This window comes from Uloborus diversus, chromosome 9, assembly GCF_026930045.1.
Source record: "Uloborus diversus isolate 005 chromosome 9, Udiv.v.3.1, whole genome shotgun sequence".
In the NCBI taxonomy this organism is placed as follows: domain Eukaryota; kingdom Metazoa; phylum Arthropoda; class Arachnida; order Araneae; family Uloboridae; genus Uloborus; species Uloborus diversus.
Genome location: NC_072739.1, coordinates 26,263,059 through 26,290,618, shown reverse-complemented (window position 1 = coordinate 26,290,618; position 27,560 = coordinate 26,263,059). Strand labels below are relative to the sequence as shown.

Genomic DNA, 27,560 nt, shown 5'->3' with positions numbered 1-27,560 from the left:
TGCATAATCATTAGCGATTAGCAATGCCACTCCTCCACAACGACGGTCACCTGACAAGCAGTCCTTGCGGTATATGTCAAAACCTTTCAACCTCGGTCTATCAGCAGGGGACAGAAATGTTTCTTGCAGACAAAATATGGCCGGTTGGTGGTATTCGACAAGATCCTTGATGTCTGTGACATTATGCGAGTAACTCTGACAGTTCCAAGAGAGAATATTCAGGGCCATGCAGAAGAAAGAGAAAGAAAAACGGCCAAAGAGAGAGAAGCACATCAAGAGGCAGGAAGATCCTCCACCCAACCTTCATCATCGGTTGGGGGAGTTTCCTCAAACTCAATGTCCTCTACTTCTTCGTCAGAGGGAAGAGGAGGAGATTTTGTTAGTTTAACCTTCTTGCTGGTAAGCAAGAAGTCCTCCTTTTTAAAATTGTAATGTTTTGGGGGTCTCTGTTTGGAGGATACCCCAAGTTTTGCGCGTGCGAGAATTTTCTTTTTTTCGACTGTTTTCTTAGATGGTTCAACAGCAGTGTTATTTATATTTGCATTGGTGGATTTTTTGGTTTGTGTTTTACTTACATTGGTTTTACTGCTAGAGGAAGAGGTTTGTTTATTTGTCTGTGTTGTGGAGTTTAGCGAAGTGTTATTATTAACAGTTTGTGTTTCTGTCTGAGTGCTTGCTGATTTTAAGATCTTTTTTACTGCTGCAGAGTAGGAAATTCCTACTGTGGGTGTGCGAGAGTCGACTAGTTTTCTTGCTTCTGGATAAGAAATTTTTTGGGTTGTTTTAATAACCTGGATTTCTTTTTCTGATAGCCATTTTGAGCAAGATCTGGAATATGAAGGGTGATCCCCTTTACAGTTAACGCATTTGTATGTTTTAGAGCAGTTATTGCTATCGTGACCGGGCTCTGCACACCTGGCACAGGTTTCAGTACCACGGCACGAAAGCTTTGAATGTCCAAATCGCTGGCATTTGAAACACCGGAGCGGATTTGGAATATAGGGGCGAACTGGACAAGAGAGATAGCCGGCTTTAACACGATGCGGGAGGATGGGTGTACTGAATGTTAAAATAATGTGTTTCGTGTTTACCATCTCGCCGTTACGTTTGATGGAGATCCTCTTAACTCCACTCACGTGTTGGTCTTGCATTTCCTGTAATATTTCACTTTCTGAGGTATAGAGAAGATCAGGTTCAGAAATTATGCCGCGTGAAAAATTTAGGGTTGAATGTTCTGAGACAGTGACTAGGTATGATCCAATTTGTTTTATTGACATTATTTTTGAAACTTGTTGGGTATCTTTAATTTCGACTAAAAGTTCGCCATTTCGTAATTTTTTAACAGTTTGAAATTCACCTATCTGATGACTTAAGGCTTTATTGATGACAAAGGGAGATATTTTTGTAAAATTTAAATTTGGGTCGCTTCGTTTTATGATAAAGAATTTTGCTAAGTTCGAATATACAGTCTGACGCTCCCCACAAGGGGGAGAAGTGTTCTTAGTGTTTATATCCATAAAAAAACCAGAGAACTAGGGGGAAAAGTGGGGTCTAGCCCCTGTGTAGCCCCCCTACACAGAGGTAAGGCTGCATACGACAGGGTTCGCCTGCTATCCCTGAAGCCTTCCGTTTGAGGCACCGACTACCCCCGGTACCACGCAGCCATAGGCACGGTTGACACACCTTGGCTTAGGGGTTTTCGTCCGCATTTGGTAAGTGTGATGAGGGAAGGAAGGGAAAAAAATCCCCTCCCGCCGATATTCTGTTTGAGCAACTGGGGGTTCACTACTCCTCCCAAGAGCTCGCCCCGAACTCACCACACCGCAAGCCCCCCCACCACGACAAGGTAAACGGACACGGGGGGGTCCTTCTTCTTCTTGAATGAAGGTATCCGACAGAACAGACTTGACGCGTACACGAAAAGAACGATGCTTCAGAAAAATGGAGTGAAAGATGGGTAAATTACCTCGCAACCCATACTCGTGCAGGGTTTTGAGGATCCCATACCTCCAGGTACGGTCGTATGCTTTTTCAATATCGAAAAATACGCTCACAAGATGTTTTCGTTTAAGAAATGCTTCTCCTACTGATGTTTCGAGAAGCATTAGATTGTCTATTGTGCATCTGCCACGCCTAAATCCACTTTGATATGAGCATATGAGATGGTGTGACTCCAGAATGTGCATCAGTCTGGCGTTTACCATCCGTTCCATGACTTTACATAGGAAACTAGTGAGAGCTATAGGTCTATAGCTCTCAGGTTTATCAGATAGTTTATTTGGTTTAAGGTTAGGGATAACTGTTGCTTGACTCCAGGATTTTGGGAATCTATGTTCGGAATAAATTCTATTAAAAAGCTGCAGAATATTTTCTTCTAATGAAGACCTGCTTAGATTTTTTAACATGCTATTGTGTATTTCGTCAGAGCCAGGTGATGTGTTTCTTGATTTTTGGAAAGCAATATTTAGTTCATGAAAGGTAAATTTTGTGTTGTATTGATGAATAATGTTTGAATTAAAATCAAGAACTCTTCGTTTTTTATGTGATTTGATAGCTAAAAACTTAGAACAGTAGTTATTTGCGCTGGAGACTTCAGCCACGTGAGTCGCCAGGCAGTCAGCCACCTCTTTGTGATCAGATAAAAGTTGACCATTTTTCTTCAGAATGGGAGCACAAGATATGCTATAGGTTCCAGCGATTTTTTTTTTATTTTACCCCATACAGTCTTGGGCGGGGTGAGGTGCACAGTCGTGATTGTGCTGACATAGGCCTGCCACGAGTCCCGCTGGCTGTTCCGTCGAATCCTCCGAGCTTCAGCACGAGCTCGTTTAAGTGTCACAAGATTTTGTGTGGTCGGGTTTTGACGAAATGTGTTCCATGCTTTTTTTTGTTTCTTCTGAACTTCTTGGCAAGCAGAGTTCCACCATGGCTTAGGATATTTGATCCGGCCTTTAGAGGTTCGTTCGCTGCATTTAAGATAATGTCGGTTACTCGCTTTACCGCTACATCAATATCAATGTCAGTCAAGTCTTCCGATTTTATTTCTGCCAAATGGGTAAATGCTGCCCAATCAGCTCGATCAATGCGAAGAAGGCCTTGCTGATGTTGCTGAAAGCTGCAGCGTCCAGTATATGTTATTTTGATTGGAAAGTGGCCACTGGTGTAGAGACCAACCTGCACCTGGTAATCCCAAAGTGGCAGAAAGGAAGGTGAGGACATTGCAAGATCGATGGCATGGTAGGTTTGCGTAGGGAGGTGGGTATTTTCACCGTCGTTAAGAACACATAGATCGTTGTCTTCAATAAAGTTTTCAATAATTAGACCTCTGCTGTTAGAGTCTGAACTCTTCCAGAGAGGATTATGGCCACTAAAATCCCCCAAGATGACAAATGGGGGGAGGAAGTTGATCAACCAATGTCTGCATCTCCACGCTTCTCAAGTCGTAAGAAGGTGGAATATATATAGAGCAAACTGTGAACAGCGAGTGAAGGTGAACGCGTGCAGTACTGCTTGCAGGGATGTGTTGATATTGAGCTGGCGAGATGCGTAATCAGTAGAGATTAGCAATGCCACTCCTCCACAACGACGGTCGCCTGACAAGCAGTCCTTTCGGTATATGTCAAAACCAGTGCCGGATTACTAAATAGGCAATGTAGGCAGTTGCCTAGGGGCCCCGACATATTCTGAGGGGCCCCGGAGAAATCTTAAAGTTGAAAATATTTCAGAAAATTTCCCTTTTCGACAAAAATAAAGAAAAGAAAAACAAAATATGGCCCCCTCCTTTTTTTTCTCTCTATCTCCTCTTTTACTGCTGTCAAACAGAAACCGATTTAGACATGTGGGATTCGGGGCACACACAGCAATTATGGGCCCCCACCGAAAGGAAGCTTTGTTATTCATTTTTCGAAGATCAAGGAGACCATGGTCTTCTACTGACAGTGGCAGATTTACTATGTCTCAAATGTTGCAAATGGGATGGCCCCAAGAGGGATTTAAAATAGAACATGAAAAAAATATATTTATGTTAGACAAGTTGAGCCGAAAAAATGAGTAACCAAGATGAGTAAATCCGTTATTGTGCCCCGACGGCATCCAGATCATTAAATGATGGCAAACAGCACATTTTAGTTTAAAATGACCTTTCTATCAAAATGAGCAAATACAGTATTCGTTGCAATAACTACACATTTAGTATGAGAACAAAAATCGTAGGCGTTTTTAGTCCATTTTTTAGTTTATAATGTTGAATGATTTTAAAATGTTAAATTCTTTTCCCTCATTCTAATAGAAGACATTAATTAGTTTAGTTAGCTTCTTTTCAAGAAACAAACCTATGAAACAAATTAGATTAGTAACCTAAGAACTGAAGTGAATATTCAAAATAATTTAGAAAATACTGAATGTTTTGACAACATGATTGCAACTTGATCAGTTTAGGGGCCCTTTTTATTAAGGAGCCCAGGCCAGCGTTCATTGGCTCAAAAAAAAAAAAAAAAAAAAAAAAAGATAGAGAGAGAGAGAAAAAGGAAGAAAGAAAAGCAAACAATAAGATTCAGTAGCGGTCACTACGAAGGGGGAGGGGGCATCACCCTGGATGGCACCCTAAATGGATTTAAGAATTTATGAAAAATAAAAATATTTCCCTAAATAACTAAATTTTTCCTAAAACATAAATATTTATATTCAAAAGCTATCAAATTTTAACTAAATTTGACAATATTCGTTCTCAAAGAGTACAGGTGGCGATTACATGCTTGAAAATTGAATGAACTTCAAGTTTACTTAAAATATTTTTCTGTGTATGAAGGTGGGAGGGGCGGAGGGGGGGGGGGTTGAGTGACACCACAAATTATCCTCCAGTGACAAGCCACTGCTAAAAATGACACAATAAAATGTAAAGAAAGGTACAAAGCGATATTTTGCGGTAACGTACCGATCGTTGCCGAGTTACAGAAAAACATCGAGTATAAAATCAGACGTGAAACGTGACCAGCAGTCAAATTTCTATCGCCTGCTGGTATCGATGATTTAACGCTTAGAGTGTCTTACATCACCCCAAAAGAATTGTTTGCTTTGAAACATTCTGTGATAATTTTTTTGTAATACTTTGCGTGTACATGTTTGTCACTTATAGTACTATTTCAGTTTCTTTAATATTAATAAATAAAACAGAAACTATTGAAATTTTTCCCGCTTAAATTTGAAGAAGGTTGTGCAGTAGTGCAATACACTCCACTTTACCACACTTGCGTTTCAAAAACATCACCTCCCCATCCCCAGATGAGGTATAAAAACAACAAAATTTGCATAGCGCAGGATCCCCCCCCCCCCCTATAGCCTGCCTCCTTTTGGAAACGACCATTTTTTCCTTTTTTGTTCAAAGCGAGGGGGGGGGGGGGATTCCCATCAGTTAACATTTTTTCCAATCAGGTCCAAATATACGAAAATAGCCTTTCCTTACGAGAAGTGATTTTCTCAGGAGACTTCCCGTGTGGTCTGAGTGAGATAAAGCATCGGCAGTCATCAAAGAGAACTATGAACACATGCATTTGCGGAAACACGAGCGCTTTCGGCTGTGTCCTTCAGGCCGCACTTGCCGAAATTCCTAATTCTTTCGAAAAACACTTTTCATGAGAAAAAGTTCTCAGGGTCACTTATTATTTACACCCCCATACCGCGCCGCACGCCGCCGATAGCTATTCTCTATTGAGATGTTTTCAAAGAAATTCCCCTAGGAGGATTGATAACGCGTGTAGCGGCCGTATTCTCTTGCCTCGGACAGGGATCGAGTTAGTGACATCTAATAATTTTTGAGAAACTAGTTCTATACACCTTTTCTGATGAACGCCTTCTTTCTGTAGGAGCTTATGGCCAGACGCCTGCAAACCATTTTTTTTCTTTTTATCATTTCCACACCACTTTTCCCCAGAATAAAAGGTGGTGGTTTTAAGGTTTAATAAAAGAGGTTTCAATTTGGGCGTTTATCTATATTATGCACTAGTGCCACCCGCACGGCTTTGCCCGTAATAGAAAATAAAAAGGTCTTTTGGTTCGCCTGTATATTTACAAATAATGTATGGTGAGTTTTCACGCCAATTGGCTCGTGCCCATGTTACGGTTCCACGTTACGATAATTTCGTAATTTACTAGCCCATCTTATGATCATTTTTCTCGGGAAAATGTTCTTAAAATTGGAATAGAAAAAGAACCACATCGAATTTTCAAAAAATCGCTTCGAGGTGCACACCCCCATGCTACAAACTAACTCTGGCATATTTCATGAGAATCGCCCGAACGCCATCCGCGTCACAGAGATCCGACAGACAGACGGAGATCCGGACGGAGAGACTTTCAGTTTTTATTATTAGTAAAGAAGACTGGTAACTATCTCTCATTGCGAATCCTGCCTCAAATGTCGAGGTTCAATGCCTCGGTGTCGAGAAAAAAAACCACACATGATCCGTGGCAGCCTGTGATCCGCACCTCATTCATTTTACTTTTTTAACAGCTAACCCACGGACTATATGCAGGAAAATGCAGCGCCATGCCAGACACTAGATCACGTTCGGTCACACAGTGTCTGGCCTGCGTATTCAAAACAGTGCCTAAAATTGTTGAGTTGGTTGAACGTATGCTCCCCAAAACTCTTCGAATGTTTTCCTGAGCAACATCTTTCTTTCCCTCTCACCAACAGATGCTGATTGGACACAGACCAGAATTTCGCCGGTCAACCTCCTGCAAGTGCCGGGGAACAGCCGGCAATCATCAACACCACCCACCTCACCCACCTCCCGGCGCCAATCACAGTTCTTCAACGTGGCTGCTGACGACACCGAAGATTCCGCGGAGGACGCAGATCCCGCCACCGATCCCCCCAGCCCCCCTGTGTCCCCCAATTCACCTGTACAGGTAAATATCTATCCACCCACAGCCTCTCCCCCAGATCAAAACATTAATGCAGATGCAGATTTAGATGCCAACACAGATTTAGATGCTACCACACCACCCAACTCTCCTTCTGCAGCCGGACGATCCTCCACCAGCGCCGTTCGACATCCTCCACCTCCGGACCAACCACCACCACGACCTCTGGACCAACAAGCGACAACACCACCACTGGACCATCAACTGCCAACATCACCACCGGACCAACAACAACCACCACCTCCGGACCAACAACGACCATCACCTCCGGACCACCAACCACCAGCACCTCCGGACCATCGGCCACTCCTCCTCCTGCCCCAGCAGCCCTGCAGGCAGCCCCTGGTGGTGCTCAACTGCCGCAGCCTCGACCGGCCAGGCGGCGCCAGTGGGCGCTTGTTGCTGACCCTGGACTGATCGTCGTTGGCAAGCGGCAGAGGCGAGCGCCGGAGCGCTACCAGGTCCCTGCAGACTCCCTGCGTAAGCGGGCCAGGAGGAACTAAGCCAAGGGAAGGACTCTCCAGACGTCTGCAGACTATCCACCGCAGAACTTCAGCAAACAAATTGAGGTAAATTTTTCTTTCTGTTCATCAAAAATTTTTGAGTTAAAAAATGTTTGTTATTGATACCAAGGAAGTTTAGGAGGTGAATATTTTTAATATGTAGGGAAAATGTACATTCGGGACACGTACGCGTAGGAACACGGGATGTAATGTCGCAGTATGTAATCGACAAATCGGGACGATCTCTTACGTTATCACTTATCATATAATTAATTGCTTAATCCATTGAACAACTGATTTTATGTAACTGAAATATTACACTTCCTTTAGTTTAACTTTTAATTTACAATGCAAATTAGTATTGATCTGCTAATCCAGTCAACATATTTTTTTTTTCAACAATAATAAATTTGTTTTATTTTTGTTTTACTTTTGATTTACAATGCAAATTAGTATTTATCTCCTAATCCAGTACACATATTTTTTTTTCAGCAATAGTAAATTCGTTTTGGTTGGTTGGTTGGTTTGATTTTTATGGCGCAAGAGCCCTTGAGGGCTATACTGCGCCAAACGATATTTTATTATATGCTATTTATTTTTCATTAAAGAATAAGGTAAATAAAAGCATATTTTGAAGAAGAAAGCATAAAACTTCAAGTGCTAGTGTTAAAAAATGCAACCGATAAAAACATTTAAACAATTTGAAGATAAAGACAAAATGGGCAAAACAATATCTTGAAAAACAAAGGAAGGACGGAATCACATAAGTTCGAGACAAACACTAAATTAAAAAGGAGAATCCAATCTCCTGGAGGAAGGAGTACAAATTGCGATGGGGCGGCTCCCCCAGCAACTCCTTCAAAGATGGGTTAAAATTATTAAAATATTTATAACGAATTAGATTAAAATTTGGGCAGTTGCATAGAATGTGCAACACTGATTTACATCACATGTAATGCATGTTGGAGCTGGTTCATGACATAAGAGATATTTGTGGGTGAATCTGGTATGTCCAATGCGAAGTCGAGCTAATAAGACTTGTTCTCTCCTGGTGATATTTAATGATTTAAAACCTCTAGTGGAGGGCTGGATCGAATGCAATTTATTTTGGATTTCTGAATTCCACGTCCCCTGCCAATATGTGTTGAGGCTTACAACGACGGCGTTTTTGATGTCATCGAAAGGGGCACTATTATCGACCAGGATACTTGCAGCTCTGGCAGCTGAGTCGGCTGCCTCATTGCCTGCAATGCCTACATGACCAGGGCTCCCACAAAAAAGAATACGAAAATTATTTTGCATAAGGTTTTCGTATAAAAGATATGACTGGATGACTATAGGATGGCTGTTAATATTGCAATGAGTGATGGTTTCCACTGAACTCTGAGTCAGTGAATATCACCCACTTTCTATGAACAGATTGGGCTATTGATTCTAGAGATGAAAATATAGCTCTTATTTCTGCAGTAAATACAGAGCAAGATATGTTTAATTTTTCTGCCGTAACTTGATCATTAATTATTGTGGAAAAGCCGACGTGATCGTTTGCTTTTGATCCGTCAGTGAAAATGTGTTTATAACCAGAATACTTGCTTTTGATCTCATGAAAGACTTGTTGATAAACTGTATTAGCGGTAGTTTGTTTTGGGAATTTTGAGAAATCATTGATTATAGAAGGTATGACTTCGCACCATGGTTCAATTAGTTTTATTGTGTTAACGGTTTTGAAATCCGATAGCTGCAGGTCTGAGAGTACCCGACGCATTCGGATCCCAAATGTTGGGGTCATCGAAGGCCGGTGTAGAAATGAAGCAACATTAGATGGATTAAAAATATGGAGATGTAGTGGGTGATTGGTGCAGGGTTTTGTTTTGAAGTAAAAATTTAAAGAAAGTTTGAGGCGTCTATTGTTTAGAGATTGTTCGTGTGCAAGGATATGAAGACTATTGATAGGCGAAGTTCGAAACGCTCCAGTGCACATGCGCAAAGCCTGATTATGTATTGGATCCAGACTTTTCAGATAGGTGAAGCCATTTTCTTCCGCCCATTGGGTTACTTTATTGATTGCAATTTGAAGTTGTCTTTCAATGATACTCATGCTCGTTGATGAGAAAGAAATTTGAAAATCATCCACGAACATGGTACATTTTACGGCGGGGGGCAATTCGTCAATTAAGCTATTGATTGCTATAATGAATAGAGTTACGCTTAGTACAATCCCCTGGGGTACTCCTTCTTCTTGAATGAAGGTATCCGACAGAACAGACTTGACGCCTACACGAAAAGAACGATGTTTCAGAAAATTGGAGAGAAAGATGGGTAAATTACCTCGCAACCCATACTCATGAAGGGTTTTGAGGATCCCATACCTCCAGGTACGGTCGTATGCTTTTTCAATATCGAAAAATACGCTCACGAGATGTGTTCGTTTAAGAAATGCTTCTCTTACTGATGTTTCGAGAAGCATTAGATTGTCTATTGTGCATCTGCCACGCCTAAACCCACTTTGATATGAGGATATGAGATGGTCTGACTCCAGAATGTGCATCAGTCTGGCGTTTACCATCCGTTCCATGACTTTACATAGGCAACTAGTGAGAGCTATAGGTCTATAGCTCTCAGGTTTATCAGATTGTTTGTTTGGTTTAAGGATAGGGATAACTATTGCTTGCCTCCAGGATTTTGGGAATCTATGTTCAGAATAAATTATGTTAAAAAGCTGCAGAATATTTTCTAACGAAGACCTGCTTAGATTTTTTAACATGCTATTGTGAATTTGATCTGGACCAGTTGATGAGTTTCTTGATTTTTGTAAGGCAGTATTTAGTTCATGAAGGGTGAATTTTGTGTTGTATTGATTAAAAATGTTTGAATTAAAATCTAGAACTTTTTGTTCTTTGCGTGATTTGATGGTTAAAAATTTTGAGCAATAGTTATTTGCACTGGAGACTTCTGCCAGATAAGACCCCATGCAGTCAGCCACCTCCTTGTAATCGGATAAAATACGACCATTATTCTCCAGAATGGGTGCACAAGATGTATTGTAGCTGCCAACGATTTTTTTTATTTTACCCCATACGGTCTTTGATGGGGTGGACGTCGTGATTGTGCTGACATAGGTCTGCCACGAGTCCCGCTGGCTCTTCCGTCGAATCCTTCGAGCTTCAGCACGAGCTCGTTTAAGTGCCACGAGATTTTGTGTGGTTGGATAACGACGAAACGTGCTCCATGCCTTTTTTTGTTTCTTATGAGCCTCCTGACAATCAAGGTTCCACCAAGGCTTAGGAAACTTGATCCTGCCTTTAGTGGATTTTGGTATAGCAGCGTTAGCTGCGTTTAAGATGATGTCGGTTACTCGCTTTACCGCTACATCGATATCAATATCAGTCACGTCTTCTGATTTAATTTCTGGTAACTGGGTAAATGCTGTCCAATCAGCTCGATCAATGCGAAGACGGCCTTGCTGATGCTGCTGATAGCTGCAGCGTCCAGTATAAGTTATTTTGATTGGAAAGTGGCCACTGGTGTAGAGACCACCCTGCACCTGGAAATCCCAAAGTGGCAGAAAGGAAGGTGAGGATATTGCAAGATCGATGGCATGGTAGGTTTGCGTAGGAAGGTGGAAATAGGTATTTTCACCGTCGTTAAGCACACATAGATCATTGTCTTCAATCAAGTTTTCAATAATTAAACCTCTGCTGTTGGAGGCTGGGCTTCCCCAGAGAGGATTATGGCCATTAAAATCCCCCAAGAGGACAAATGGGGGAGGAAGTTGATCAACAAGTGTTTGCAATTCCACGCCTGTCAAATAGTAAGAAGGTGGATTATATACAGAACAGATTGTAAACAGCGAGTGAAGGTGAACGCGCGCAGCTACTGCTTGCAGGGATGTGTTGATATTGAGCTGGCTGGATGCATAATCATTAGTGATTAGCAATGCCACTCCTCCACAACGAAGGTCACCTGACAGGCAGTCCTTGCGGTACATGTCAAAACCTTTCAACCTCGGTCTATCAGCAGGGGACAGAAATGTTTCTTGCAGACAAAATATGGCCGGTTGGTGGTATTTGACAAGATCTTTGTTGTCTGTGACATTATGCGAGTAACTCTGACAATTCCAAGAGAGAATGCTCAGGGCCATGGAGAAAAAAGGAAGGAGAAACGGCCGGAAAGAGAGGGAGCAGCTCATGAGGGAAGATGGTCCGTCCACCCATCATCGTCGGATGGCGGAAGATCTTCGAAGTCAACATCCTCGTCCTCCTCCTGGGGAGGAGGTTGTTGGAGTGTTTCTATTTGTGATTTGGTCAATTTTACTTTCTTGCTAGAAAGCAAAAAGTCCTCCTTTCTAAAGTTATAAAATTTTGGGGGCCTCTGTTTAGAGGCTTCCCCGATTTTTGTGCGCGTTTGTAAAAGTTTCTTTTTTTCAATTAGTTTTTTCGAGTTCTGACTGGATGGTTTGTTTTGATTAACAATAACAGATACATTATCTGTTTTTTTTATTTGTTGTTGATTTTGATTAGTTTTCTGAAAAGAAGATTTGGGGCTATTATTTTTTTTTTATTTGATTTGGTTGTGTTTACAGTTATAGCATTAGGTGAGTTCGGTATTTTATTGCTGGTTACTTTGTTTACTGAAGGTTCAGTTTGTGTGCTTATGGAGTTGAATACTTTTTTTACAGCAGCAGAATATGAAAGTCCAGTTGTAGGTGTACGAGATTGGACAATTTTTCTCGCGTCTGGATATGATATTTTTTGAATGGTTTTGATGACCTGTATTTCCTTTTCGTTTAGCCATTTAGGGCACTTTCTAGAGTATGAGAGGTGGTCTCCTTTGCAGTTGACGCATTTAAATTCCTTTGAGCATTCATTGCTGTCGTGGCCGGGCTCAGCACATCTGGCACAGGTTCCTGTACCACGGCATGACAGCTTGGAATGTCCAAAACGCTGGCAATTAAAACATCGTAGTGGATTTGGGATGTAAGGTCTCACTGGACAAGAGAGATAACCAGCTTTGACACGTGAAGGGAGGATAGGTGTACTAAAAGTCAGAATGATGTGCTTCGTATTCTGCATTTCGCCGTTGCGTTTGATAGTTATCCTCTTCACTCCACATACGTGTTGATCTTGCATTTCCTCTAGAATTTCCTTCTCTGATGTAAATAGAAGGTCTAGCTCCGAAGTGATTCCCCGAGAAAAGTTTAATGTTAAGTGTGCTGAAACTGTACAAAGGTATGGGCCTAGTTGTTTGATTGCAAGAATAGGTTGAACTTGTTTAGGATGCTTTATTTCGGATAATAATTCACCTGTACGTAATTTTTTAACCGATTGGAACTCACCGATGAGATTTATTAAAGCTTTGTTAATTAAGAATGGGGAGACAGCAGTGAATGTTAGGTTTTCATTTCTTTTGATTATAAAAAATTTTGCAGAGCTGAACGAGTCTTTCTGACGCTCCCCACAAGGGGGAGAAGTGTTCTTTGAGTTTTCATCCATAAACGAACCAGAGAACTAGGGGGAAAAGATGGGGTCTAGCCCCTGTGTAGCCCCCCACACAGAGGTAAGGCTGCGTACGACAGGGTTCGCCTGCTATCCCTGAAGTCTCCCGTTTGATGCACCGACTACCCCCGGTACCACGCAGCCATCGGCACGGTTGACACGACTTGGCTTAGGGGTTTTCGTCCGTATTTGGTAAGTGTGATGAGGGAAGGAAGGGAGAAAAATTCCCTCCCGCCGATATTCTTTTTGAGCAACTGGGGGTTCATGACTCCTCCCAAGAGCTCGCCCCGAACTCACCACACCGCAAGCCCCCCCCCCCCCACCACAAGGTAAACGGACACGGGGGGTCTTAAAATTGGAATAGAAAAAGAACCACATCGAATTTTCAAAAAATCGCTTCGAGGTGCACACCCCCATGCTACAAACTAACTCTGGCATATTTCATGAGAATCGCCTGAACGCCATCCGCGTCAGAGATCCGACAGACAGACGGAGATCTGGAAGGAGAGACTTTCAGTTTTTATTATTAGTAAAGAAGACTGGTAACTATCTCTCATTGCGAATCCTGCCTCAAATGTCGAGGTTCAATGCCTCGGTGTCGAGAAAAAAACCCACACATGATCCGTGGCAGCCTGTGATCCGCACCTCATTCATTTTACTTTTTTAACAGCTAACCCACGGATTACATGCAGGAAAATGCGGCGCCATGCCAGCAACTAGATCACGTTCGGTCACACAGTGTCTGGCCTGCGTATTCAAAACAGTGCCTAAAATTGTTGAGTTGGTTGAACGTTTGCTCCCCAAAATTCTTCAAATGTTTTCCTGAGCAACATCTTTCTTTCCCTCTCACCAACAGATGCTGATTGGACTCAGACCAGAATTTCGCCGGCCAACCTCCTGCAAGTGCCGGGGAACAGCCGGCAATAATCAACACCACCCACCTCACCCACCTCCCGGCGCCAATCACAGTTCTTCAACGTGGCTGCTGACGACACCGAAGATTCCGCGGAGGACGCAGATCCCGCCACCGATCCCCCCAGCCCCCCTGTGTCCCCCAATTCACCTGTACAGGTAAATATCTATCCACCCACAGCCTCTCCCCCAGATCAAAACATTGATGCAGATGCAGATTTAGATGCTACCACACCACCCAACTCTCCTTCGGCGGCCGGACCATCCTCCACCAGCGCCGGTTCGACATCCTCCACCTCCGGACCAATCACCACCACGACCTCTGGACCAACAAGCGACAACACCACCACTGGACCATCAACTGCCAACATCACCACCGGACCAACAACAACCACCACCTCCGGACCAACAACGACCATCACCTCCGGACCAACAACCACCACCACCTCCGGACCATCGGTCACTCCTCCTCCTGCCCCAGCAGCCCTGCAGGCAGCCCCTGGTGGTGCTCAACTGCCGCAGCCTCGACCGGCCAGGCGGCGCCAATGGGCGCTTGTTGCTGACCCTGGACTGATCGTCGTTGGCAAGCGGCAGAGGCGAGCGCCGGAGCGCTACCTGGCCCCCGCAGACTCCCTGCGTAAGCGGGCCAGGAGGAACTAAGCCAAGGGAAGGACTCTCCAGACGTCTGCAGACTATCCACCGCAGAACTTCAGCACACAAATTGAGGTAAATTTTTCTTTCTGTTCATCAAAAATTTTTGAGTTAAAAAATGTTTGTTATTGATACCAAGGAAGTTTGGGAGGTAAATATTTTTAATATGTAGGGAAAATGTGCATTCGGGACACGTACGCGTAGGAGCACGGGATGAATGTCGCAGTATGTAATCGACAAATCGGGACGATCTCTTAAGTTATCACTTATCATATAATTAATTGCTTATTGATTGATTGATTTGATTTTTTTGGCGCAAGAGCCCTTGAGGGCTATACTGCGCCAAACGATATTTTATTATATGCTATTTATTTTTCATTAAAGAATAAGGTAAATAAAAGCATATTTTGAAGGAGAAAGCATAAAACTTCAAGTGCCAATATTAAAAAGTGCAACCGATAAAAACATTTAAACAATTTGAAGATAAAGACAAAATGGGCGAAAAAATATCTTGAAAAACAAAGGAAGGACGAAATCACATAATGACCAGACAAACACTAAATTAAAAAGGAGAATCCAATCTCCTGGAGGAAGGAGTACAAATTGCGATGAGGTGGCTCCCCCAGCAACTCCTTCAAAGATGGGTTAAAATTATTAAAATATTTATAGAGACTTAGATTAAAATTTGGGCAGTTGCATAAAATGTGCAACACTGTCTGATTTACATCACAGGTAATGCATGTTGGAACTGGTTCATGACATAAGAGATATTTGTGGGTGAATCTGGTATGTCCAATGCGAAGTCGAGCTAATAAGACTTGTTCTCTCCTGGTGATATTTAATGATTTAAAACCTCTAGTGGAGGGCTGGATCGAATGCAATTTATTTTGGATTTCTGAATTCCACGTCCACTGCCAATACGTGTTGAGGCTTACAACGACGGCGTTTTTGATGTTATCGAAAGGGACACTATTATCGACCAGGATACTTGCAGCTCTGGCAGCTGAGTCGGCTGCCTCATTGCCTGCAATGCCTACATGACCAGGGCTCCCACAAAAAAGAATACGAAAATTATTTTGCATAAGGTTTTTGTATAAAAGATATGACTGGATGACTATAGGATGGCTGTTATTATTGCAATGAGTGATGGCTTCCACTGAACTCTTTGAGTCAGTGAATATCACCCACTTTCTATGAACAGATTGGGCTATTGATTCTAGAGATGAAAATATAGCTTTTATTTCTGCAGTAAATACAGAGCAAGATATGTTTAATTTTTCTGCCGTAACTTGATCATTAATTATTCTGGAAAACCCGACGTGATCGTTTGCTTTTGATCCGTCAGTGAAAATGTGTTTATAACCAGAATACTTGCTTTTGATCTATGAAAGACTTGTTGATAAACTGTATTAGCGGTAGTTTGTTTTGGGGATTTTGAGAAATCATTGATTATAGAAGGTATGACTTCGCACCATGGTTCAATTAGTTTTATTGTGTTAACGGTTTTGAAATCCGATAGCTGCAGGTCTGGATACAGAATGTTTTTTGAGCAGAGAAAGTGAACCCATTTTCTTCTGCCCATTGGGTTACTTTATTGATTGCAATTTGAAGTTGTCTTTCAATGATACGCATGCTTGTTGATGAGAAAGAAATTTGAAAATTATCCACGAACATGGCACCTTTTATGGCGGTTGGTTGGTTGGTTGGTTTGATTTTTATGGCGCAAGAGCCCTTGAGGGCTATACTGCGCCAAACGATATTTTATTATGTGCTATTTATTTTTTATTAAAGAATATAGTAAATAGAAGCATATTTTGAAGGGGAAAGCATAAAACTTCAAGTGTCAATATTAAAAAAGTGCATTCGATAAAAACATTTAAACAATTTGAAAATAAAGACAAAATGGGCGAAAAAATATCTTGAAAAACAAAGGAAGGACGAAATCACATAATGACCAGACAAACACTAAATTAAAAAGGAGAATCCAATCTCCTGGAGGAAGGAGTACAAATTGCGATGGGGTGGATCCCCCAGCAACTCCTTCAAAGATGGGTTAAAATTATTAAAATATTTATAACGAATTCGATTAAAATTTGGGCAGTTGCATAAAATGTGCAACACTGTCTGATTTACATCACATGTAATGCATGTTGGAACTGGTTCATGACATAAGAGATATTTGTGGGTGAATCTGGTATGTCCAATGCGAAGTCGAGCTAATAAGACTTGTTCTCTCCTGGTGATATTTAATGATCTGAAACCTCTAGTGGAGGGCTGGATTGAATGTAATTTATTTTCGATTTCTGAATTCCACGACCCCTGCCAATACGTGTTGAGGCTTACAACGATGGCATTTTTGATATCATCGAAAGGGACACTATTATCGACCAGGATACTTGCAGCTCTGGCAGCTGAATCGGCTGCCTCATTGCCTGCAATACCCACATGACCAGGGACCCAACAAAAGGTAATTTCAAAATTATTTTACATAAGGTTTTTGTATAAAAGATATGACTGGATGACTATAGGATGGCTATTATTATTGCAGTGAGTGATGGCTTCCACTGAACTCTTGGAGTCAGTGAATATCACCCACTTTTTGTAGGCGGATTGGGTTATTGATTGTAGCGATGAAAAAATAGCTTTTATTTCTGCAGTAAATACCGAGCAAGATGTGTTTAGTTTTTCTGCCGTAACTTGATCATTAATTATTGTTGAAAAGCCGACGTGATTGTTTGCTTTTGATCCGTCAGTAAAAATGTGTTTGTAACCAGAATACTTGCTTTTGATCTCATTAAAGACTTGTTGATAAACTGTGTCTGCAGTAGTTTGTTTTGGGAATTCTGATAAATCATTAATTATAGAAGGTATGACTTCGCACCATGGTTCAATTAGGTTTATTGTGTTGACGGTTTTAAAATCTGGTAGCTGCAGGTCTGAGAGTACCCGACGCATTCGGATCCCAAATGTTGGGGTCATCGAAGGCCGGTTTAGAAATAAAGCAGCATTACATGGGTTAAAAATATGGAGATGTAGTGGGTGATTAGTGCAAGGTTTTATTTTGAAGTAAAAATTTAAAGAAAGTTTGAGGCGTCTATTGTTTAGAGATTGTTCGTGTGCAAGGATATGAAGACTGTTGATAGGCGAAGTTCGAAAGGCTCCTGTGCAGATGCGTAGTGCTTGATTATGTATTGGATCCAGACCTTTCAGATAGGTTTTAGCAGCGGAACCATAAATTTGACATCCGTAATCAAGTTTTGAGCGTATCAAAGCCCTGTATATTCTTAGCAGAGACTCAGTATTAGCACCCCAAGAAGTGTTCGCTAAGACTTTAAGGATATTTAATTTTAATGAACATTTCTTTTTTAACTCTTGTATATGCGGTATAAATTTTAGTTTATTGTCAAGTGTGAGACCAAGGAATTTTCCTTGTTCTTTTACAGCTATTGGTTGATTATTGAGGAGGAGATTTGGGTCAGGGTGAAGGCCTCTTTTTCGGCAGAAGTGGATACAGAATGTTTTTTGAGCAGAGAAAGTGAAGCCATTTTCTTCCGCCCATTGGGTTACTTTATTGATTGCAATTTGAAGTTGTCTTTCAACGATACTCATGCTCGTTGATGAGAAAGAAATTTGAAAATCATCCACGAACATGGTACCTTTTACAGCGGGAGGCAATTGGACAATCAAGCTATTGATTGCTATAATGAATAGAGTTACGCTTAGTACACTTCCCTGCGGTACTCCTTCTTGAATGAAGGTATCCGACAGAACAGACTTGACGCGTACACGAAAAGAACGATGTTTCAGAAAATTGCTGTAACAGTGCAAAGATAAGGACCTAATTGTTTAATAGCTAGTATGAGTTGAATTTGTTTATTATCTTTTATTTCTACCAAAAGTTCGCCTGTTCGTGTTTTTTTTACTGATTTAAATTCGCCGATTAGATTTACAAGAGCTTTGTTGATTAGAAAAGGAGATACAGCAGTAAATGTAAGGTTTTCATTTCTTTTGATAACGAAAAATTTTGCGGAGGTATACGATTCATTCTGACGCTCCCCACAAGGGGGAGAGGTATTTTTTATGTTTTCATCCATGGATTAACCTGGGAACTGAGGGGAAAAACTGGGGTCTAGCCCCTGTGTAGCCCCCCTGCACAGGGGTAAGGCTTTTACACCAGTTCTTTGAGTTTTCATCCATAAACGAACCAGAGAACTAGGGGGAAAATATGGGGTCTAACCCCTGTGTAGCCCCCCACACAGAGGTAAGGCTGCGTACGACAGGGTTCGCCTGCTATCCCTGAAGTCTCCCGTTTGAGGCACCGACTACCCCCGGTACCACGCAGCCATCGGCACGGTTGACACGCCTTGGCTTAGGGGTTTTCGTCCGCATTTGGTAAGTGTGATGAGGGAAGGAAGGGAGAAAAATCCCCTCCCGCCGATATTCTGTTTGAGCAACTGGGGGTTCACGACTCCTCCCAAGAGCTCGCCCCGAACTCACCACACCGCAAGCCCCCCCACCACGACAAGGTAAACGGACACGGGGGGCCTTTTATGGCGGGGGGCAATTCGTCAATTAAGCTATTGATTGCTATAATGAATAGAGTTACGCTTAGTACACTCCCCTGGGGTACTCCTTCTTGAATGAAGGTATCCGACAGAACAGACTTGACGCGTACACGAAAAGAACGATGTTTCAGAAAATTGGAGAGAAAGATGGGTAAATTACCTCGCAACCCATAGTCATGAAGGGTTTTGAGGATCCCATACCTCCAGGTACGGTCGTATGCATTTTCAATATCGAAAAATACGCTCACAAGATTTTTTCGTTTAAGAAATGCTTCTCTTACTGATGTTTCGAGAAGCATTAGATTGTCTATTGTGCATCTGCCACGCCTAAACCCACTTTGATATGAGGATATGAGATGGTGTGACTCCAGAATGTGCATCAGTCTGGCGTTTACCATCCGTTCCATGACTTTACATAGGCAACTAGTGAGAGCTATAGGTCTATAGCTCTCAGGTTTATCAGATTGTTTATTTGGTTTAAGGATAGGTTAACTCCCGACTGTATATAGAGGGAAAAATGCAATCGATAAATTCATAGATAATATGCTAAATGAGGAGCGCTACATTGAAAACATTTTAAAAAACCCAATACCTATGAAAATAGAAGTTCACGAAGAACATGAATTTCAGCAGGCTGAAATTTGCCACATATGCCAAGAACTATTGAAATCGGACAAAGTTCGTGATCATGATCACTTGACTGGAAATTATAGAAGCGCCGCACATAATTCCTGTAATTTAAATTATAAAATAAAAAAAAACATTATCATGCATAATTTAAAAAATTATGACGGTTATCTGCTGAAGAGTGGCATTGGTAAGATTAAATAGAAGAAAATTTCTCGCATCCCTAACAATATGCAGAAGTATCTTACATTTTCCTTGGGAAATCTCGAGTTTCTGGACTCGAACCAGAACCTTGGCTAAAAAGGGGATTAAATGAATCAAGGAATGTAGTGAAATTCGAATGGATGGAGTGAAAGATAAATGCGGTCATTCAAGTGCATGGAGAAAGTCGTAAAAATTACACGAGAAATCCCAAATAATCATCAGTTTCTGAAGAAGAATCCCCTACAAAACAAGCATGTTCTGAATTTGAGTTTAAAACTTTGTTTTCTTTGTAGTCTCAAGTGCACTGATCCCTCTAAATGCAGGAACCTATATCGACAACAATGGGGTTTAGCAGAGAAGGAGCTGATTGATGACTTAGAGATTTTGCTAAAAAGAAACAGTGTGCTTGGGGTAAAGAAGTGCTTCTGAGACTATAAACGCCCCCACGATCTTATTCATCCAGATGGAAGATATCCTAGGTACTGTTACTTCAAATTCCAGGTCAAACGGTTCTACAAAACCAGGAGAAACCACTACAAAAGGAGGATCAACTGATTGGATTTGAAAATTTATGCCAATATGTGGAAGACAATGATGAATGTCTGTACAGATTAAAAGATTTAACGGAATTGTTTTGCAGTCTAAGCTCGGATATTGAACCATATTCTGAGATTCATTTGAAGCGCAAATTGCTTTATGGGAAAAGCTTCTTGTATTTTATCGGACTCCTGGCATAAAAATCAGAAGTTAAATGAAGTAGAAGAAAAGAATAATCAAAACTGCAGCTGCAATAATTCGCCGTGATGTGAAAGCTCGTAGCTATAATTGTGCTCAGTTCCCATCAGTTGCGAAATTCATGTTGCAGTCGACCTAATACCTGATAGACTTAAGCTTCTGGTCTAAGAAATCATTCATCATAAAAAATCAAAAAGTAAAAGGAAAATGAGAGAAAAACTATTACTACTGGTCATGCCATAATTTCTGCCGTTCGTCCACGCTCATTTGTGTGTCCAGTACAACTAGGTACTGCTGCTTTATCGAGCCTTGCAACTGTCGCAGATAAAATTAGTGACCAGCCACCCTATACTTGTGCAAACAGTGCCAATTTAAGACCAGATACAGATTTCCTATTTACAGCAAGGGTGAGTTCAGAGTGCTGGCATAAGTCACTCGTGACATGTCGCAAAGCGTCCAGAGTCTGCGTTGACAGAGCTTAGTGTCTTAGTTGCTTGCGGTGAAGTCCCTAGCGAACTCAGACTTACCTGCTATCATTGGTGACTAGAAATTTCTTCCATTGTTTGCAAGAGTTGGTAGTGACTTGCTTAAAGCCCATCCTCCAAGAAAGGAAGAATTATCTGAGGTTTTACAAAGATTGTTTCTAAGACGCCTTATTGCGGACCGGGAAAATAAATTTGCTTGAATCTCAAAAATGAATACAGAATTTCTAATCGGGGCATTCAGAACCGCTGAAGAAGTTTATCCGGCATACCAATATAATCAACTGCTTTCATAACGACTGAACCTCCTTCGCAATGCAGCAGACACTCTTAGGTTCATGAAGTACAATTCTGGTGACGCTGACGAAGAATTGAATAAGCTTGATAAGGCTTCTCTTTAAATTCTCTCTTCAAAGTTTTCCTTCCGTATCAGTTGTGAGACTGAGGCTCGGAATGCTGTGAGTGATATCAGAGAAAACTTTGACCACTTCATCTACAAGGAAGAACCATGGGAAGAATACCGCGAGTTTAAAGGATAAGGATGTACAAAAGTTGAAGGAGATTTTCAACCTATGGGAACGCTAAACCCGGAAAAATCATTGCTTGAAGACTTATCTGTAACTAGAATAAGAAATACTTCTTAGTCCATAGAGCGCATTATTCGACACTGGACGGGAGCACATAAATTCAAAGACATAATGATAGAATTTTAACTGACAGGAGACGGCATTTTCTGAGGGGATGGATCGAAGGGATTGGAGCATATGATTTAAGAAGTGAGTCACAAGTTCAATACATTTTTAGTACGAAAATAGATCTAACTGGAGGAAGTTTTAGAGGAGTCGCTCCTTCTGGCCCTGGGGGTTACAGTCTAGGGCGAAAGTTTTGTCCAGATGTGTCTATTATGAGTTGTTGGGAATCTTCGTCTAATTAATCAAGAGGAACATGGAATTACTTTGAGAGACGTAGCAAGACACATGGATTGTTAATTAAAATCATATGCTGTGAGGCTGAGGCATTTTAATTTGCGACAACAGTAGAAAAAAGATGTCTATTTCGTTACATCACTCAAGGTTCACTCACTTCAGAGGTATATTTAATCTATGAGAACACATGTAATGTAATATCAGACAGTGTTACATACTTTAAGTAACTGCCCAAATCTTAATGAAATAAGTTTTGAATATTTTAATGATAATTAATCCATCTTTGAAGGAGTTGCTAGGGGACTCGCTCCATCCCAAGTTGTTCCCGTTTCTCCAGGAGATTGGTCTCTCACTTTAAATTTCGTGTTTGGCTCGTCATTGTGATTTTGTCCCTTTTTAATTTTTCAAGCTATATTGTCAATAGATTGTTTCATCTATTTTTTCATAATTTCTACTTTGTTTAAATGTTTACATGCTTTTAACGACTTTTTATTTAAAACTACTTGAAGTTTTATGCCATTTACTTCAAAGTACGTTTACCATTTCCTGACTTCATACTTAAAAACTAAATTATAGCGGTCACTTCTGGACTAACAATTATATGAATATTTTCAGTGCACGTACTAGTAAAACAAAACCTTTATTTTCTTGGTTCTCAAAATAAATTGCAAGTAAATTTTACTTTAGATTCATTCGACTTTTACTTATTTTTCAGCATGCATGCTGTTGTTAGACTTAGACGAGAGTGAAGTACCTAGAGTATTGTGCACCAGCTGGATTCTGCAGTCTGTAAATTATTGCCTGCGCCCAAATCATGGGTGCAAGACCTTCCGTCTCAGGACGGATTTCCGTTTTGGACAAAATTTCCGAGACGGAGGTCGGGACAGAAAGAAATCCTTTCAGTTCATTGAAAGACCCTTCAGTTTTTACTAAAAAAATTGAGTGTTTGAAAAATATGCTTTAATAACTGGACCTTTCTATAACCACGAATTTAAATCAACATTGTCTCGATTTTCCGCCATGGGCTTGTTTTGTTTGCAACGTGCTTTTGGAGGAGTGGCTTTTAGACTCGCGCCGTTTGACTTTTTTTAGGTAGCTCTGTTATTTCCAACTCACTGCATTACATACCGCGGAGTTGCTCGCTATTCTCGCTAATTTTTTGAATTGATCGCCTTTTGTCTCCATTTTTCACTTGCTCTTTTCGATCATCCTTTCGTTTTTTTCCCATTTGTGTTTTTTTTTTCGCAAACTTTACACGCATCAATGAAAATTAGGCGCGCTCTTAAAATTAATCGCTCTTTAAGCTGAGCCCAGAGCCTGATGCTGGTCGTCACTTTTGTATTTGTATTTAAATTGTCTTTTAGAGTTGAATTTGAATCACCGATTGAGAGTGATTGCTGACGGGATGAAATATTCACGCCACATCAAAGGGCGTCTTCATACCAGGTAAAACTGGAACTGTCGGGGATTTTGAAGATTTCAATGAAAATGGGAATTCTGGAAAGAATCGGAGAAAAAATTTCAAGCTTGTTTGAAACACCGATGGGTATCTGTTCCTGCATTTTTTGCATGTTTCTGGTTAAATATTCTAAGACTTGAAGAATCTCTAAATTCCAATGACTTTCAATCTAACACTCGCTAGAATGGAAATAGGGGGGGGAGAGAGAGAGAAAGGAAACCGGAAAAAATAGCGGCAGCATGAGTTAGCGAAAAAACGTTGCTCTTGCAAAGAGGGTAAATCCGCAAATTCCTACGATACTGAGGTCTTAAAACAATAAATCTAAGAGGGGGGGGGGAGCTACTCAAGGGCCCCAGAACAAAAAATCGGAAAACTTAATTGTAAGCCATTTTTGAAGCTAAGATTGGTTCGAGATTTCTCCTCTGCAAACTCTAAAAAGAGAAGGTCAAAAATCTTTAGACTGTCTTTGGCAATGTCAAGAGGGGGGAGGGGCTCTCTTTAGGCGAAATTCCGAAACTGGAGTCTTAAAAGCGCAACTTTAGACCATCTTTAATGAACAGAGAGTGGAGAGGGGTTCGGGTCCCCCTCCCCCTTCAAAGCTGAAGTACTCAGAACTCTGATTTAGGTAATATTTGTGGGACGTAAAAAGAGGGAATTCGAAGGCTTTCTCTCAATAAATTTTAGAAATTAAATTCTTAAAACTTCAGTGATAAAAAGCAATTTTTGAAATTGAATCTCCAGAAACGTAATTCTTGAAGACTTTCAATGATGTTAGGGAGGGAGGGAGGAGTTCTCTCCCGGAAACATTTGCAAACTCAAGCACTCAAAACAAAATTTAGGCCAATCTTGATTGATGTTGGAGAAAATGAGAGGTAGTGGACCCTCTCCTGGAAACTTTTACAAGTTATTTTTTAAAACGTGGTTTGTATGTATTATAAGGGAAATTTTTTGCATTTTTGCTCAAAAAGGGGTATTTTCACTATTCACCATGGCCCCCTCCTTGGATCGGCCCATGCTTTCTACATCCTGCAGAAAGATTATATATATATATAGGGGGATATACATAAGAGATTTACAAAATTAAACAAATAAGAATACTAAAACTAATAATAAGGCATAAGTTGTTGAAGCCAGAACTCCTCAGCAGTGGAACCTTCATCCTAAGGGCAACAGACCCAAAATTTTAAGCTGAAAACAAAAGCGAGGATGTCTAGTTCCGAAAAAGCTGGCATTCAGGAATACATAGGGCTAAACGCACCGTATGCGATTAATGAACACAGAATTCCTGAAACTAGGACCTCCTAAAACTATACCCTGGGGTTTCGTCTCGACTATTAGAAGCCAAGGGCTATCAATAATAGTCGTCCACCGTACCACCAGCAGAAATTCAAAAGGTATTACCTAATATTCCAGGTGAGAGCTCAGTACCGTGTCCCGTAAGTCAGTGTTCATTCCAGTCGATAAAACGTAGATCCATTCAAATAAAAAGATATTTATCCATAAAAACCAGTTCCATAAAACGAGCAAAGTCGATCGGAAAAATAATTCCTTAAAGCGTCATTAACTAAAGTCCATGTGTTGTGGTTTGCTAAAGAAAAGTCATTACATTAGAAGCGGTTAAACGGTTTGCAGTGAGGCAAAGTGTTGATCAAAGGCAGGACCTGATTACCGCACAGGCCTACTGGGCCTGGGGCCTCCTCTTCCTAAGGGGCCCCAAATTACTTAAAAATTATGCGGAGCATTACAACTAACCGAAAAATACACACATTTTAAAAATAATAGCCTTCAGGGGCCTCCAAATTATTGTGGGCCTTGGGCTTTACTTTTACTTAATCGGGCCCTGATTCAAAGGCTATATCAGCGAAAATGTTGTTGATGAGACTGTTTGGAAAATTGTTTTCAAGTAATTTATTTTTAAGTAGAAAAATTTCATGGTTGAAAGCTGCAATGGTGTTGCAAATTCTTTCGATTCTGATGGCTTGTGAAATTATGATGCCGAAAAAAATTATTTTACTGAGGCAAGAAGAAAAACTTTGCAGACAGTTAACTTTGAAACGAAACTCGCGTCTTTTATCGTAAATGGTGGTTTCACAGTCGGATTCAATTATTAATTTTAATGTCAAGAAAAATAAAAATTTTACAATTAGAACTAGTCTTTTTTAATGTAAGGGAGTTATGATATTTTTTTGCCGAGTTCAGAAAAATTGGGGTAGTTGATACACAACAAATCATCAATACAGTAGAAGACCGTTATAACGCACACCTTGGGACCAGATCTTTTGCGTTATACAGGTTTTTGCGTTATATAGATTATTTCACGAATTTTGAAACTAATGTTCAAAATATATCTATATCAGAAGCACTTCAGAATGAGTTTTATCTGCAATGAGTATTAAAGCACCAATATTACAATTAGTTATTAACAAATAACTATGTTTCACAATCAAAATCTTGCACTTCTACTAGCTTCATGGTTTGCATAACAGCTGCATTTTCAAGAGCCATCTGGTATTTTCCGTTTACTATGAATACTCATTTTCAATTTAAAAGCTTGGAAATAAGATGGAAAGATGAAAAACTGTTTCAAAATTTAATTTGCCTTACAATTTTTATGCTTGCAAAGCAAAACAGAGGGATTTTTTTTTAACTTCAAAACATTGTTTACTTCTGAAAAGTTGTGCGTTTTATAGAGAATTGCGTTATTCAGGTTGGCGTTATAAAGGTATTCTCCTGTATATCTGCAACAAAAAGGAGCAATATCAGGATTATCGATAGAAAATTTCCTTTCATAAAATAAAAGGAAAAGGTTTGCTGGGGTAGAACTAAAACGAACCCCCCCCCCCCCCAAAAAAAAATCCTCAACCCTCTTTTCCTTTATTTTTTAGCTCCGCTTTTTTATTTTATTTATATATTTAAATTCATTTATTTTTAACTATTATTATTTTATTAAAAGTTCCATGCTACGCCAGTTACATACAAACATTTACACATACAAAATAAATGAATGAAATAAAATAGACAGAATATAATTAAATACAGTGAAGCACCGTTTATGCGTTTTATCAATTATACGTTTTTAAATTTGGTCCCAGCAATTTCCTTACATTACACTTTAACCTATACCTATTATACGTTTTTTAGTTAGTACGCTTTTTCATACAGTCTCTTCAAAAAAAGTACAAACGGTGCTTCACTGTAATTTAAAATAAATAACACCAGTGAACGCCACAATCCTCCCCCCCCCCTGGCACCCTCGACAACTCGGTTGCCGTGGGAACTGAATTCTGACGATTTCCTTTCTCTTCCGCAGATGACGTCGTGGATGCCGCTTCATCGCCGACCATGGACATCCTCCCAGCTTCGTCCTCCTCCGCCATCCCTCGGACGGCTCGCCGCGGACGGCGGCTTTCCTCTTCCTTCTCCTCAGAGCCACAGGAGGACATCGGCATGGATGCCGTCAACCTGGACTTTGCCGTGCCAGTGCCGGATTTCGCCGCCCCGGACCCTGCACCGCCATCGGACGTCATCCCCCCACCTGCCGCGAGTCGTCCTGCTGCGGCGGGTGATGGGGACGTGGCAGCGAAGCGGCGGCGCCGCCCCGTATTGCCACCGCCGCCCTGCTTGCCGCCCCGGCGAGCGGTGCGCCCGGTCCAGCGGTACCAGGCGCCGGCCAATTCGCTGCCTCGCCCCCGCCCCCCAGCAGGCGTCCGCGACAGCGGGCTGCCACCTACCGGCCCGCCTCACGGGGGATTCCTTCGATCGATCCGGTGAATCTTTTGGCATTTGGACCGGACAGGGGGGGGGTCATTTTGTCGATTGGGGGGGTGTTTTGTGCGGACGGGGGGAGGGCCGTATTCGGTCCGGACAAGGGAAGGGGCCTTTCCGGATCGACCCGGATCAAAAAATGTTGGCACACCGCACTAACAGTAGCATACGGATACTTTAGCACGCTATTGCAACTAAGTATTCCGATTTCGTACTTTAAAAAAATACGCATTGAAAAAAAATTATAAAATTGACAAATTTTTGGAAGTGATTATTAAAGTTCAAGGCAGCACAAGTGTTCGAGTCTGTAAG

At 41.1% G+C, this 27,560-nt stretch overlaps 1 protein-coding gene across 1 annotated transcript; it reads left to right on the top strand.

The window, feature by feature from the left end:
• The first annotated feature begins 226 nt into the window (after positions 1–226).
• On the top strand, positions 227–27,254 carry LOC129230117 (mucin-2-like). Its single transcript, XM_054864522.1, has 4 exons — positions 227–378; positions 7,025–7,404; positions 14,028–14,471; positions 26,794–27,254. Exons 1-4 carry the CDS (start codon positions 227–229, stop codon positions 27,252–27,254), a joined length of 1,437 nt encoding a protein of 478 aa, XP_054720497.1.
• The last annotated feature ends 306 nt before the right edge of the window (positions 27,255–27,560 follow it).

What these genes read in the sequence shown, in the direction of transcription:
- LOC129230117 (XM_054864522.1), top strand. Translation starts at nt 227, where the DNA reads ATGCAGAAGAAAGAGAAAGAAAAACGGCCAAAGAGAGAGAAGCACATC. An exon ending in AGGGAAGAGGAGGAGATTTT is followed by an intron (nt 379 to 7,024) that starts GTTAGTTTAACC and finishes CTCCTTCTGCAG; the next exon opens with CCGGACGATCCTCCACCAGC. An exon ending in GGTCCCTGCAGACTCCCTGC is followed by an intron (nt 7,405 to 14,027) that starts GTAAGCGGGCCA and finishes CCTCTCCCCCAG; the next exon opens with ATCAAAACATTGATGCAGAT.